Genomic DNA, 14,444 nt, shown 5'->3' with positions numbered 1-14,444 from the left:
TTCCTTTCTCACTGCTTTTGGTGGATTTGCCTCTGAGGCCTTTTCTTTTTTAAGTTTACTACTTCTTCATATTGTTGGATAGATATTATCAAGTCCATGGTCAAAAATCATGCATTAGCCCATGGAATCCCTTAGCACTCAGAGGCATGTTCTATACATGATTCCAACAAAGTTGGTACTCCCCTCTCACAGCTGACAATATTGAAAAGGTCAGATAGACAGTGATCATATGGTTCTCTTTGTGGGAAAATTTATGATGTATGTGTGTGTGTGTGTTGTAAGTGTGTATATCTAAACATACCTGGAGTCACCAGCAATATATAGCAGGTCCATCAGACATTTTCTGTAAACAGCTCCTGGACTCTGGGGCAGCTACTCAACTCTGCCATCACAGCATAAAACCAGCCATAGACTGTACATAAATGAATGAATGTGGCTGTGTTCCAATAAAACTTTATTTACAAAAGTAGGCAGAGTCGCCTGAGGTTGTAGTTTAGTGACCTCAGAATATAGTATAGTTCTAGACAAGAAATCAGAATACCAGGTGCTCCCACTCTCAGTTCTGCTTCTTCCCAGTTGAGTACACAGCTTAGTTCTCTCTTGTACTATTTGAAAGAATAGTGGTGTAAACTTTAAAGCACTATGCAGACATCTAAGATGGTATTCATTTAATCTTTCATTTAATCAAGAAATATATCTCAAATGCCTGCTGTGTCAAAAACTTTCCTAGAACAACAAAGTGATTGTAGATAAGAATGAGTCACCTAAACATTGGAAAAGGTACCAATAATGGGCTGTTGCATGATTGTCAGGTTGGGGTCATAGGGTAAGATGACAGCCTGAGAGGTGGGAGTGGGGTTTTCCCCTGAAGGGAATTGATGTTCACACAGTCATACATTTTGGGAAGTGATTAATTCTGGGAAGGAAATGAGTTGGCACTTTGAGTAGGGGGTGGTCAGACTTTTTTCTCTCTCTGGGGCCAGGAAGTGTTGGGCCACGATTCCAAATCATGGACAGGTCTAGATGATTCTGTTTGTTGGGGGTGAACCGTTTCCTGGCTATGTCGGTTTAGGCCCAGAGTGACTGGTACCATCAAGTTCATGACTTTCCACTTAGCAGTGACAGTGACCCAGGGTAGAAGCAGTTCTTGTCTGCAGCAACCAGCATCAAGGTTCAGGGTTGTAGAGTTTCAAGGCAGCAGTGTCCCTTCCCAGAGTCCAGGGTAGAGTGTGAATGGTGGAGGATCATGCCACAGTAATCTGGAAGAAACAATAACTTTACTTTGTAGATATCGGCAGGAGAGATGTGATACATTTTGACGTTGTTGTTACTCAGAAGCCCACAGTTTAGCAGGGAGGCATATGTACAATCATGCTGTCATAGTGAGTGTAGTAAATTTTTAGACAGAAGTGAGAATATCAAGGTCCAGGTTGGATGTCTAATTTAGCCTGGGAATGGTTCTTGAGCAATAATGTCTGAGTTGAAATTTTATGAATGAGGTCAAATTAACAAGATGTGAATGAAGGGCAAGGACCTTGTGGACAAAGGAATCAGCAGGCACCGGGTCAAGTAGCCTCAGGGTAGTGCAGTGTAGTGTGGTTAGAAATATAGCTCTGGAGCCAAACTGCAGTGGTTACATCTTAGCTCTTCAGCTCATGAGCTGATGAAACTTAGACATACTTAAGCATTTCTTCGAGCCTCTGTTTCCTCATCTGCAACATGGGAATGGTCATCTCTATCTCATAAGGGTGAGATGCAGTAGACTACAGTATTTGAAGGCTTCCATGTGGTGCCTGAAACCTGGCAAGCAAGCGTTCAGTAAGTGTTAGTAATTATATCTATTTACGTAACATAAAGCGGTTTAAGTAAACACATCAAAGTAATGAATGAGGAGGATGAAAAGACCAGATGCAATTGAGGACTGTGTGAGTGTATGAGTGTAACGTTGGTGGTAGAAATGAAGCCTCCTTCAGTGTTTTCTTGCTGTTTACTCATCCCATTGTATTGATCCTGTGATGGATTGTGACCTTTCTTCCCTTGAGTACTGTGCCATGTGCTGACTGCATCAGGCCAGCTGGTAAAATGAGACTCATTGTGAGAACGGAAGGCATAGTCAGAATGTCAAGGAGGTTAGGTCATCTGCGTCCCTAGCAATGGAAAGGAAATGATGAAATACTTCAGCTGGTTTTTGTTTGGAGCCTCCTGGTTGTGAAGGAGGATCAGCCTTCAAATCAGCTTGTTCCTGACTAGTTTAGCTGATATCCCTGCCTGGTAATTCCCTCTTCCTGTTGCAAGTGAAATCTAAACATTTCCTGAGTGCTGACTTTGTGTAGGACACTGATTTGGGTGCTGGGATTTGGAGATGGATTCTTCTTGTCTTCTAAGTGCTCATTTCTAAGTGAGAAAAGTGTTCATTTCCAGTGCAATCAGTGCTGCTTCTAGAGAGGCACAGGGAGAGGACCTTGATACTGCATCTCGCAAACAGTCAGTTGGTTATCTAGTCCAGTTTTCCCCGCAGGATGAAACCATCCTTTGAGAGTTGGCCTGACAGAGACCTTTGTTGATCCAATGGCTGGCTTTTCTGAATGCAGATGGGAATAGGCTTCAGTGGATTTGAGGAACTTTCACTTTTCTCAAACTTGCATTGATTCATTTTTTCCTACTCCTCTCCCCAAGGTCTAACTCCTTCACAGACACTGAATATGATAAAATACCCCAAGAGTTGTACACTTTCCAAGCTTATTCTATGTGTTTGTTCTCCCAACAGCTTCCCATTGTACAGCTGAGAAAATTTAAGTTTACAAAGTCCGTGTGACTTGCCAAGGTCATAGAGTTAGTAATTGCTTCAGCTCAGATTCAAACTGGCTTCCAGTTGCCAAGGCCACTATTCTTTCCCATCTGCCACCCTCAGACTTGTTTTTTTCTCTTTCCTTGGCTATAGGGAAAGTACAGCCCCCATAGAAGTTTCTAAACTGCATCCAAAGCTTTCAACATATTGTCCAGATTATTCCTAGTGTTGCCCAATATTCCCAAGGGAGACAGTTGGATCAAAAGCAGTTGTTAAAAATTCAGTGGTGATCATTACAAATGAATACCATCACGTTGACTTGATGGTTTTGTAGTGTTTAGACCCTCACATTTGCATAAGCAGCAGACAAGGAAGACCAAGCCAATTCATGAAAGTCCACTTGGGGGAAACAGAGAAACATAACGGATTACCAGCAATCTTCTCCACTTACCAGAAAAAGTCAACCAACTAGTGTTCTTCAGATTGTAAGGTGCACCTGAATCTCTTGGATCATATTAAAATGCAGATTCTGTTCCAGTTTTTAGGTATGTATGAGATGCCTGCATTTTTAACAAGCTCTCTGGTGATACCAGGCACCAGGACATAACTTAGAGAGCAAAGATTTAAACCACTGACTCTTAATATTTGGCTTAAATTTGGGAGCTTAAAATAATCCTGATGCCTGGGTTCTAAATCTGGAGATTCTAATTTAATTGCTCTAGGAAGTGGCCTGGGATTTCAGGATTCTAAGGTATACTAAGGTTTGATTTAAACTTTCTAGTGTATTTCAAAATATCTAGAAGAGAGGATTTTGAATGTTCTCACGTCAAAGAAATAACTGTTTAAAGTAAGGGATATGTTCACTATTGCACAATGTATACATGTATTGAAATATCACATTGTGCTACCTAAATGTGTACACTATTTTTGTGTCAATCAAAAATAAAATAAAACTTAAAAAACTTTCTAAGGTTAATCTCACTATTTCTAATCACAAAATGACTAGAATAGCATATAGATATCTCAGAGATAGGAAGGGTGATGGATTCTACAGCAAATATACCACACCTTGCTCAGAAAAGGGGTTCAATAAAGTAAGCAAAGATTTATTTTTTTCCTTCCATGTTCTCAGATGGCACAGGTAGATTCTGCTTTCTAAAAATTTCACCTTTCTCTAATAGGCATTCTTAACTCCTGAGCCCTGAAAATTCTTTTTTTCTTTCTTTTTTTTTGAGATTGAGTTTCACTCTTGTTGCCCAGGCTGGAGTTGCAGTGGTGCAATCTCGGCTCACTGCAACCTCCTCCTCCTGGGTTCAAGCGATTCTCCTGCCTCAGCCTCCCGAGTAGCTGGGATTACAGGCATGTGCCACCACGCCTGGCTAATTTTGATTTTTAGTAGAGACGGGGTTTCTCCATGTTGGTCAGGCTGGTCTCGAACCCCTGACCTCAAGTGATCCACCCACCTTGCCCTCCCAAAGTGCTGGCATTACAGGCATAAGCCACTGTCCCCGGTCTGAAAATTATTTCTAAGAAAAATAGAGGCTTTCAATGAACATTTCCATATTTTGAAAAGAACTGTTTTTTTTTTCTTTTGTTTTGGTATGGCTTATTTGATATCTTTTCCTTAAAATGGACTTATGTTTAAAGTGGTTTTCTTTGATTATTCATTTAAGAAATATGTATTGAATGGCCATCTACTATGTCCTAGGAATTGGGCTGGGTTGTGACTACCCAGTGCTAAATAAGATTGGTAGGGTTCCTGCCTTCTGGGAATTTGAATGTTGGAGAGGAATGATAGAGAGAACCAGGGGTGAAGGGTAAAGTGTCATGCAATTAACGATGGGGAAGCATGGAAGGTGACAGCAAGGCATTAAGTGAAGCCAGCAGAGTCAGGAAGACTTCTCTGAGGAGGTGACATTGAAATGGAAATCAGAACAATGATAGGAGTTAATCAGGCAAAAGAGTGTGACAGGAGTATCCTAGGCAGAAGGAAAATTATCTGCAAGCTTCTGGTGGCTAGGCAGAGCATGGAAGATTGGAGGAACTGGAAGGAGTGCAATGTGATTTGATCATAGAGCACAAGGAGGTGGGGCTGAGCACAAAACTAGAGAGACATTCAGGAGATAGATAGGGAGAGACCTGGTGGAAAGAGCTTAGAGTTTAGGAAGGCTATGTTCATAGTGACTGGAGCATGGAATGTGGAGTTAGGCAAATTTGGTCTTAAATCCCAACTCTACCGTCCATTGACTGTGACATTGGCCATGCTCCTCAACATCGCAGACTCTCAATGTCCTTATATAAAGAATGGGGATAATGATGCCTACTTTTTTTTTTTTTTTTGAGAAAGAGTCTTGTTCTGTTGCCCAGGCTGGAGTGCAGTGACATGATCTCAGCTCACTGCAACCTCTGCCTCCTGGGTTCACACAATTCTCCTGCCTCAGCCTCCCAAGTAGCTGTGATTACAGGCGCACACCACCATGCCCAGCTAATTTTTTGTATTTTTAGTAGAGACAAGGTTTCTCTATGTTGGCCAGACTGGTCTCGAACTCCTGACCTCATGATCCGCCCGCCTCGACTTCCCAAAGTGCTGGGATTACAGGCGTGAGCCACTGTGCCCGGCTCAATGATGCCTATTTCGTTGGATTGCTTTGAAGATTAAATAAGTGAGTGCAGGAAAAGTCATAACATGTAAGAGCTTGATAAATGGTTATTATCACTATCAATTCCAAGAACAATCGGGAGATGCTATTGCTGTCTGGAGATGGGATTTATAAGGAGTAAGACTGGAGGCAGTGCTGTGAGTTAGGAGGTATTGAGAGTGGTGGCTGGAACTAGGAAACTGGAGGAATTAGTTGGGTGTTAATTGAGTAGGAAGTGAGAAGAAGGATATTCAGAGACTGAGATAGTCCTTGAGATTTGGAATGTAGGAATAGTGTTAAGTTCAGGATGAGTATGGTGGGGTTGGTTTGTACATAATGGTGAGGTCAGTTTGTACATGTTGTTATTATATTCATGAGGAATCAGTTGCAGAGAACAGACTTCACGTTAGCTTGTTTGGCAGGAAGGGGTTTATCACAGGGTGTTAAATGGCTTGTAGAATTGTCAGGAGGTCTGAGGAAACAGAATCGAGATTGAGCTTTCAGGAGAAACCTATAATGCGACTCCTAGGAACTGGGCTGCTATAGTAGCTGCTGTCTCTTCAATAATCTTGCAATCAGGAAGCCTGCCCCTCTAGAACCACAAAACTGCTGCCGCGAACAGGAAACCACTACAATCAGGAAGCCGCTACTGCTGCCGGGCTCCAGAACCAGTGCACATCTGCAACAGACTACATCAGCAGAACGGATGCTTCTCCCCCACCACCTAGGCTCACCCCAACTACTAAGCTCGTATTTGAACATGAAAACCTCTGCAAACGAAGCTGCAGAAAAACCAAACACCTCCACAGCTGTCCTTGCTAGCTGGATGGACAAACATTCCAAAATTCTGTCCATTTCAGACTAAATAATACTAGAGCCTGAGCTGCAAAAGAATAAGGAAAGTATATTTTTAGCATTCCAACATGTGGAGCAGGAGAAGGCACACTAGAATAGTATTTTGGAAATGTGGGTTGTGACTTAAGAGAGCATCATAAAATCAATTCAGGTCTTCACAGTAAGTTTTTTTTTTTTTTTTCTTAGTCCTCTTTGGCAACATGACATTTCTTCTTCTGGGTCATGGTAGAAAAAAAACCTGGAAAGTCATTATACTATACATTGAGTGACAATCTTCCATTGCAGAGTTTCAGGAGAGAACTGTGAGAAGAGCCCATGAGGAATACAGACATTTGATCTTGGGGGAGAAATCTTCTGGAGCTGTGCTTGTCCTTCACGCTTTCTGGTGTTCGTTTACTCTCCAGGAAGAGAGCTAGATCCAGGGAAGCCCCAGAGTGCATTGAAAGGCATGTTTCAAACCTATGCTAATGAGGGCTGATTTCGCAGTGGCTTGGCAGAGCTGTAGCACACACCATGTTGGATTGTAAACTGACCTGGCACTCACTGGCACTTGGGATATGTGTGTTGAATGAATGTACAGAGCAGAGAAGTACTTAGAAAGTATGGAAGGAGCCATTCAGATTCCAGAGACTAAGCTCCAGGTCATGAGCTCTGATCACAGAGGTGTCTAAACCCTCGCTAGCCATGGTTAACTCAGTGTCTTTGTGACACCATTTATAATTTTCCAAGAGTATTTTTGCTCTATAGAAAAATGGCAACTAGGGGTAGGAGGTGTGCAAGAAGAAGATGTGCTTATTGTAGCTTTGTGCGTAACAGCAAAAACCTAAAAGCAAATTAAATGTTCTTGCATAGAAGAATGGACAAACTATGGTATATTCAAACAATTAAATATATAGTAGTTACTCTACAATAACCCTACTATCTAATTCCTTCTCAGAATCTCCAGTCACATAAAGGATGGCTCAGAGAATAGCCTAGTGCCCTAAGAGGTTTTGATGTGGACAAGAACTAAAAGGAGGAAGTGCTGAGGGAAGCTGGCAGAATCTGTTAGACAAGGGAGCCTCCCACAATTCCAGGAATACCACTTATTCTGGGATGGAAGGGACAAACCCTTAAATTAAGAGGATGGAGAAGTCAGCCTGTATCATCTCTAGAACACTCCTGAGAGATCTGCCAGGCTTGATGGAAGTCCCATTGGTTGGAAGCCCAGCAGGGAGCAGACACTTGTGAAGTCCTCTAGTGTGGTTAGTGAGAGAGCTGGCATTTGAGCCCAGTCTCATATTCCAATCTCCATTATTTCCCACCAGCCTTGATAGGGCCTCCTATAGCCTTTCTGCAATTCCTCAGGTCACGTCTTTCCAACCTTACTTTGGACAGTCCCCACATTTGGAGGTTTCCTCTGCTCTTCCCTGCTCTCGCCCCGGTCACTCTGGGATGGTGATTTGAATGTGAGACACAGGTGGTCTCTATCCTCTATAGACTCAGTACATGGTCAATATATGATTCAGAAAAGGGTTAGAGGCCAGGTGTGGTTGCTCACGCCTGTAATCCTAGCTCTTTGAGAGGCCATGGTGGGCAGATTGCTTGAGGTCAGGAGTTCGAGATCAGCCTGGCCAAGATGGTGAAACCCCGTCTCTACTAAAAACGCAAAAATCAGCTGGGTGTGGTGGTGCGTGCCTGTAGTCCCAGCTACTCAGGAGGCTGAGGTAGGAGGATCACTTGAACCCAGGAAGGGGAGGCTGCAGTGAGCCAAGATCGCACCACTCCACTCCAGTTTGGATGACTCTACATTGACTTGTTATGTTTTTGTCAGCTCACTTACCATCTTCCTCTACAAGTTCTGCAAGTACACTGAGTGTGTGTGTGTGTGTGTGTGTGGTGGGGAGGTGGGGTTCAGAGGGTAGGAGGAAGGGAAGGAGCTCAAGTTGAGTTTTTACCAAAGAGGCATATGTTTTAGGTAGCCTGAGTTCCCAGTTAGATAAATTATTTATTTTACTTGCATAGATATCATTTTACTCATGGAGTATCATTTGCTCATAACATTCCCAGGGGCTGGTTAACCCTCAAGAGTAACAGAATTTAGTTTTAAACTTCCTGGGTTGCCTACTCCCTACATATCTATCAGTTGAGTTATTAATGATTATTCTCTTTTTTTGTTTGTTTGGTTACATTATTCATTTAAATGATGTACCCCTTGTGTCTTTAGGTGTTGGCTTTCTTAGCATTGCTTGACAGAGACTGAGATTAGAAACCACTCACAGTGCAAAAGTCAGGTACCTCTGCTCAGAGAACAGTTGGTGAAAAATGAAAATGGAATCTTTCTCGAGTTAGAATGTGAGATGGCAAAAAAATTGCTTAGTTAACACACAGTTGGGTTGCATATACCTTTTCAAGAATGCATGAGTTGGTTTAAGCAAGATTCATTTGTCCTATGCAATTAGTGTGTGACTCAAATGCCAGCCATTTCCCTGTTTTTTTAGCCTTGAGTCTCAAAGTCTGTTTTGTTTTTTACCACAGACCATTTGGCTTGCTGAATTCAACACCTCTTCCAATGCCTGCTTCTCCCAAAGAATCTACTCACAGAAAGAGTTAAAGAGAAATGTAGACTTTACTAAATATTTCATAGAGGAGACCTAGGAGGAGGTTGACACAGCACACTGCTCAGCAGATGACTTAAAATTTTCCCTTAGCCATTTTTGTTCTCTCAAGTCCCTCTCATCCATACCACCACTGCTGATTTGTTCTTTCTTTTTTTCTTTTAAATCTTTTCTAGCTTCTCTTCTGACAAACTTTGCTGGAGTCCTACTCCTTTTCTCTCCTTCTTGAGAAAAATGCAAATTTTGCTCCATGTTTTGGTATAGCAGGGAAGCTTCCATCTTTTTTTACTGAAGCATAATATCAGGGCCTACATTCCATCTCAAACGGCTTGTCAAGGTCCTTCCGCAAATAAGATGTTCCTCCAAAGATGATGTACAGATGCCAAGTTGGATATAGCTAGAGAAATCTCATGGCTACCCCAATCAGGAGAGAGGTTGTTGTTTCTCAGAAGTCCCCCTCCCCACTTCCAGGGTCATCATTGTCTCTCAACAACTTTGTGGGGATATAAAAACCCTCGCGGAACTGGTTTTCTGAGAGGTGTTTGAAGCAGGAATATATTATGCAGGGGATGGAGCAGCCATTCCCTGGCTAGATGACCACATCACTGTTGCACACTGATTGTTTGCTAAAGGCACAATGCTTTCCTGACCAGAAATGAAAAATGCCTGCTGCTCAATTATTGTCAATCTAACTGGAATAGAGTCAGGCCTTGTCAGATGGTTTCCCGAACACCCAGATGGTCTCTTAGATTCTGGATGGTCAGTGTGGTAGTTCTTTCCATTACATCCTTGAGATCCTGCTGTTCACACCATTCAGCAGGGCACCCTGAACCTTGTCCCCATATTCTGGCTCTGCTGAGATGAGATGCAGTCAGGTGCTACTAGTGTCTTCAATTGTATACTGGGGTAGGAGGGCCTTATTTTGGTTGGAGAGCTTCCAAAATTGTGTCTGGAATCTCAGTTCCCAGGGTCTGGTCTTCTGAGATGGAAGAGGTTTTGAAGCAATTCAAACCCAGTCCTTTCATTTTCTAGACTTGGATCCTGAGTTCCAGGGAGGGGAAGGTATAGTGAATTCTTATAATTTTATGTTGCCTTGGCAACCATTTTGTATACAAGTTTAATTTCTCATACCAGAAGCCGGGCTTAGTCACCCTTGATATGGGTTTCCGGTTCTATACCACACCTCTGGCCAGAGACAAGAACTTAGAGGCAACTTTCCTGCCTAGCAGACTGGATTCCCCACTTCTCTGTTGCTTCCTTCAGACAGACCATTCAGGCATTTGCCAGTGAATTGAGAGTGACCACACCCTTTTTCTTTACCTACATTGTTAACTGTCTTGCTGTCTCTGTCTGACTTCTTATTCCTGCCTCATGTAACCTGGAGAAGGAGGACTGCCCTTCAGACTCATTATGCCCTTTCTGTCCAGGATCTGTAAGTAAAAGTCTTTGAACTTGTTTTCCATTGTGGTGGTGTATTAAATTTGTGCTTTCCATCTCAGGAACAGGGGGCTGTCCCAGCCTGGTTTTCCCTGGGGGTTCCTAGGGGTGGGGTCATATGGAGCACAAGATCAGCCTCCCAGTGCCAGAGTGACAGTCAGACAGGCATAAACTGGGCATGGTTCAGTCACAAGTGTATCTGCCAGTATAGGGAAGTTTCCTGTGTGAGAGAGTCCTTGATCGCGACTTGGACAACTAAGCATTAGGCCATCTGCAGATAAAAGAAGTATCCCGTGAAGGGCACAGTGTAAACACTCACACCCAGCTCCCCTTCATTTCCCATTAGGGCAGAGTTGCTAGCTGCTCTGGTACTGGAGCCCCATTTTAACTGGAGGCTCTCAAAACAGAAGAAATAGATCAAGACCATACAGTGAATTAGTGGTTGGGCTGGGACATCCATTCATCCCTTCTGATTCTGTGTGGGGCTCTGCCCACCACACTACATTGCTTCCCTGCCTGCTATCTGAAAGATACTTCACTAAAAACTCTCTTTTTAACCCTGGAGCTGTATCTTTCCAAGAGACAGAAGGAGAAGTGTACTATTTAATACCCTGTGTAGTTTGTCTTGGTCTAAAGTTTTCTTTTTGCCCAAGTGTTTGGAGGGATGAAATACTGTATGGTAGAGAGGCGCTTTCTTCCTGAAGGCCAAGAGAAACTGTTCAGTCTGAATTACTGTATAAGAAGATGGACAACACATTCTCAAGAGGAAAGGTGCTTGTATCTATGTACTGGAATGTATCCACATTGACTGATATGGTGGTGTTGACCTGCAGGTAATCCAGCAAGAATTGAGAGAGATTCTGGTATACGTGTTTCGTTTGCATTCCAGACTCACACACTGTCACCAGGGCCTGTTTTTTGATATGCTTGTTGATGAGAAGCTCCAACTTCAGATCGACAGAATTATTTGGGCATTGTACGAGAAACTGCAGTTGGCAAATGATGAAGTACAAACCAGGGAATTGGATCACCAGATTCCCATCCTGATATCTGACTCCATGGAGAATGCCATCTTTGTTCCAAGACAACTTGGTTTTGTTTAGATGCTTTGCCACTAGAAACAGAAGTATAGAAAACAGAATTATTGAGAAGATTGTAGGTACGCATTGCAAAATTCTAAGTCTTTATTCAGAGTTTCCCATTCAAGACCCATGTTTTCTGTAATGTTCCAATCATCTGAATATCTTCCATGTTACTCCCTCTAGAGTCTACTTATTACTCAAGGCACACGTATAAAACCACCCCTCTTCCTTTTCTTCAATGCTCAAAGCTGGAGGTTCAGAACACACATGGTACTTTACTTCTACCTCCTATAGAATGGTTTTCCACTGAATCATTATCATATTATATTATTCTATGATGAATATGATGATCTTTCCCTTTTCAGACTATAAGCTCCTGGACTCTGTTCTCCACAAGATTGGAACTATTATGTTCATTTATCATGAATGGTCATTGCAAAAGGTATCAGAGATAGGAAATTCAATAATATTGAGTTTGATAGGCATTGCAGAAAGTACAAGGTAGGACATTCAATAATATTATTCAGTTAATATCCAATTTAGGTTTGAAGATGTCCAGGAGAATCGCCATTAATTTTCACATTAAGATGTATCCTCTAACGGTTCATTGTCTGAATTTTTGAATGCCTTTTTCCCTTCAAAGGGCAGCCAAAAATAATTGTGTAGGTCCCCCATGTGCTTATTAAGGGGCTCTTGCCATCTGGGATTTATTGAAAAGCAGAGAATTAGCAGACCCTCTAAGCTGACAAGTTTGTGTTGGAAGGTGAGTCTCTAAGTCCTAACACGTGAAAATTAGCACTGACTGGTAAGGGTGACTTTCAGGGCCAGGAAGCTGGCCTGCTAGTTTTAATTGCTTCCATGCTTTCCCTTTAAACCTCGCTGCAATTCAACTGAAGAGTGAGAACTAATCTAACTGCAAAATTGAATTTTTAAAATGAGCAGGATGGCTATTCAGAGAATCTTGGCCATCTCTTTCTCACTCTGCAGTCTAAAGTGCCTCTTATTGCTTCATTTGTAAGGGGCCTCTTACCTGAAGCACACTGCAATATGCAAATCGGCCCTGTGCTGACATGTTCATTAAGCTGTCAATCTGGGGACAAGGCAATTTTATGGTTCCCTTGTGAATAACTTCATAGAGGCAGAGATTAAGTGCCTGCCTCCCTTGCATTAGGAAAAGGACTGTGTACTTTGCTGAAACTGGTAGGTAGCTGAATAAGGAGGGGTGAGGGGTGAGGGGTGGGGCTGGTGGTGGCAGTTGTGGTGGGGACCATGAATGCCCACAGAGGCCAGGTAGGCAACATAAAGGAGTGAATGGGGCTGAGGAAAGAGAAGCCTTGTAGCTTTGGAGAATAACGCTCTCCCCGCTAAGACATTCAAATTCAAATTACAAAAAAATATCCTGCAGACTAAACAGTACACATCTGCAGGTCACATTTGGCCATGGGACTCTAATTGTGACTTCTGGCTTAAAAGTTGCTGAAAAGCCACAGAAGCGGTTTTCATATGTTTAGGTTTCCTGGGCTTGGTTACTGACCTTGGAGGTAGGCCCATGACTTCTTGAATGGAGCCCTTTTCAGGATACATAAAAGGTCTTCTGAGCAATTTCCTAAAAATAAGGAGACGATGCATTAAAATGTCTTTTGCCGTTTTGGGATCTGGAAATATCTGATCTTTTTCTACAACACTTTGATGGAGACAATTACCATTCTGTTTTCCATTTTCAGAATAAGGAGAAAAGCTCTTTATTTCTCATTTTGCCATCAGGTATTTTAGGATTTTAATTTTTTAAATTTATTTTTATTGATTGCTTCCACTTGGACTTTTATGGAAGACTGTGGAAATCAGGGAAGGAAACAAATATGACATCCATTCCTGTAATGTGTCAGGGGCCATTTTTTGGCACTATACGTATTTCATCTCCTTAATCTTTGCAGCAACTCTGTGAGAGGGGTATTATTAAGCCCCTTTTACAGATGGGAAAAAAATCTGGGGGCCACGCAGGTGAAATACATTGTTTCGTGGTGCCTTGCCAGGCAGTGGTAGTGAGAATGATAATACTGATAGTAAATACTGTCAACTTATCTACCACACACCAGAAACTAGTCTGGGTACTTTTACAGCTGGGTAATATATCAGCTAATCTAGTTCTCAGACTAATCCTGCAGGGTTAACTTTGATGCCTAGAGGTGGTCAATACCATCGCCTAAGTTCAGACAAGTTTGTGTAAATGCTGGAATTGCCCATGGCTAATTCCAGAGGCCAGGTTTCCTGTTCTAGGCTATTTTGCTAGACAACGAAGATAAAAACATCTTGGTGTTCAATTTTAAGAGGACACGGGGTTAAAGAAATCTTAGCAGAAGTCCTGCTATTTGGAGCTTCCTTGGCAGAGGCAAACATAATATTATGTTATTATGGTATTTAAGAAATAAAAATATTTTTCATATATTCACTAGTGATGGTGGCTTAGCGTTTTTTTATTACAGTAACTACTTAATATTTTGTATGCAAAGATTCAAGTTATACATTTCCTGCAATGACACTTGAATTCAACTTATTCAGAGCTAATCTCTTCTTTGATCCTTGGTTTCCCCATGTGTAAAACTGGACAATCTTTGACCTGACATGGACATCTTCTCAAAGATGTCACCAGAGATGACCATGTAGTCCATCCATCAGACAGTAGGCAGCCAAAGGCCCATTCAATGGAGCAGCCACACCCTGGGATGTTTGCTCACTGCATTGCCGAGTAGTACCTGCTGGGCTCACAACCTTTCCCATTGCAATCTCTGCCCAGCCCTGAGAAAGTCCCTCCTGGCCATCCTCATAGCTTCATGGGGGCTTTGGAGTGGTTGAAAGTTAAATGAAGAGTTCCCTCTGCTGTCTGAACAAGCTCACTGCGAGAGGCACTCCGGGCAGAAGCAGGGGCAGTTTTCCTCCTTATCTGCTGCATCCACATAGAGCTTCTTGGTCCAAAGCTCTCTTGGTGGTGAGGGCCAGTGGGTCAGCTGTCATTCCCTTGGTTTCATCCTCATGCATCCTCTGATCA

The 14,444-nt window shown here is 42.5% G+C and overlaps 1 protein-coding gene across 3 annotated transcripts in view; it reads right to left on the bottom strand.

Moving 5' to 3' along the window:
* Nucleotides 1–1,033: 1,033 nt before the first annotated feature.
* TNFSF8 (TNF superfamily member 8) overlaps nt 1,034–14,444 on the bottom strand; it is a 37,067-nt gene continuing 23,656 nt past the window's right edge. Inside the window, exons 3-5 of one of the 3 annotated variants that reach the window (XM_009457161.5) lie at nt 12,933–13,004; nt 11,332–11,430; nt 1,034–1,259 (exon numbers count right to left, since the gene is read on the bottom strand). In XM_009457161.5, coding sequence (XP_009455436.1) covers nt 1,174–1,259; nt 11,332–11,430; nt 12,933–13,004 — 257 coding nt within the window. In that variant the 3' untranslated portion in view covers nt 1,034–1,173. Of the gene's footprint in view, nt 1,260–8,871; nt 11,431–12,932; nt 13,005–14,444 lie in introns of those variants that run through there. The other 2 variants (NM_001328322.1, XM_009457160.5) reach the window with 2 other exon arrangements.

Source organism: Pan troglodytes, chromosome 11, assembly GCF_028858775.2.
Source record: "Pan troglodytes isolate AG18354 chromosome 11, NHGRI_mPanTro3-v2.0_pri, whole genome shotgun sequence".
Lineage (NCBI taxonomy): Eukaryota > Metazoa > Chordata > Mammalia > Primates > Hominidae > Pan > Pan troglodytes.
This window is presented reverse-complemented; position numbering and strand designations above follow the sequence as displayed.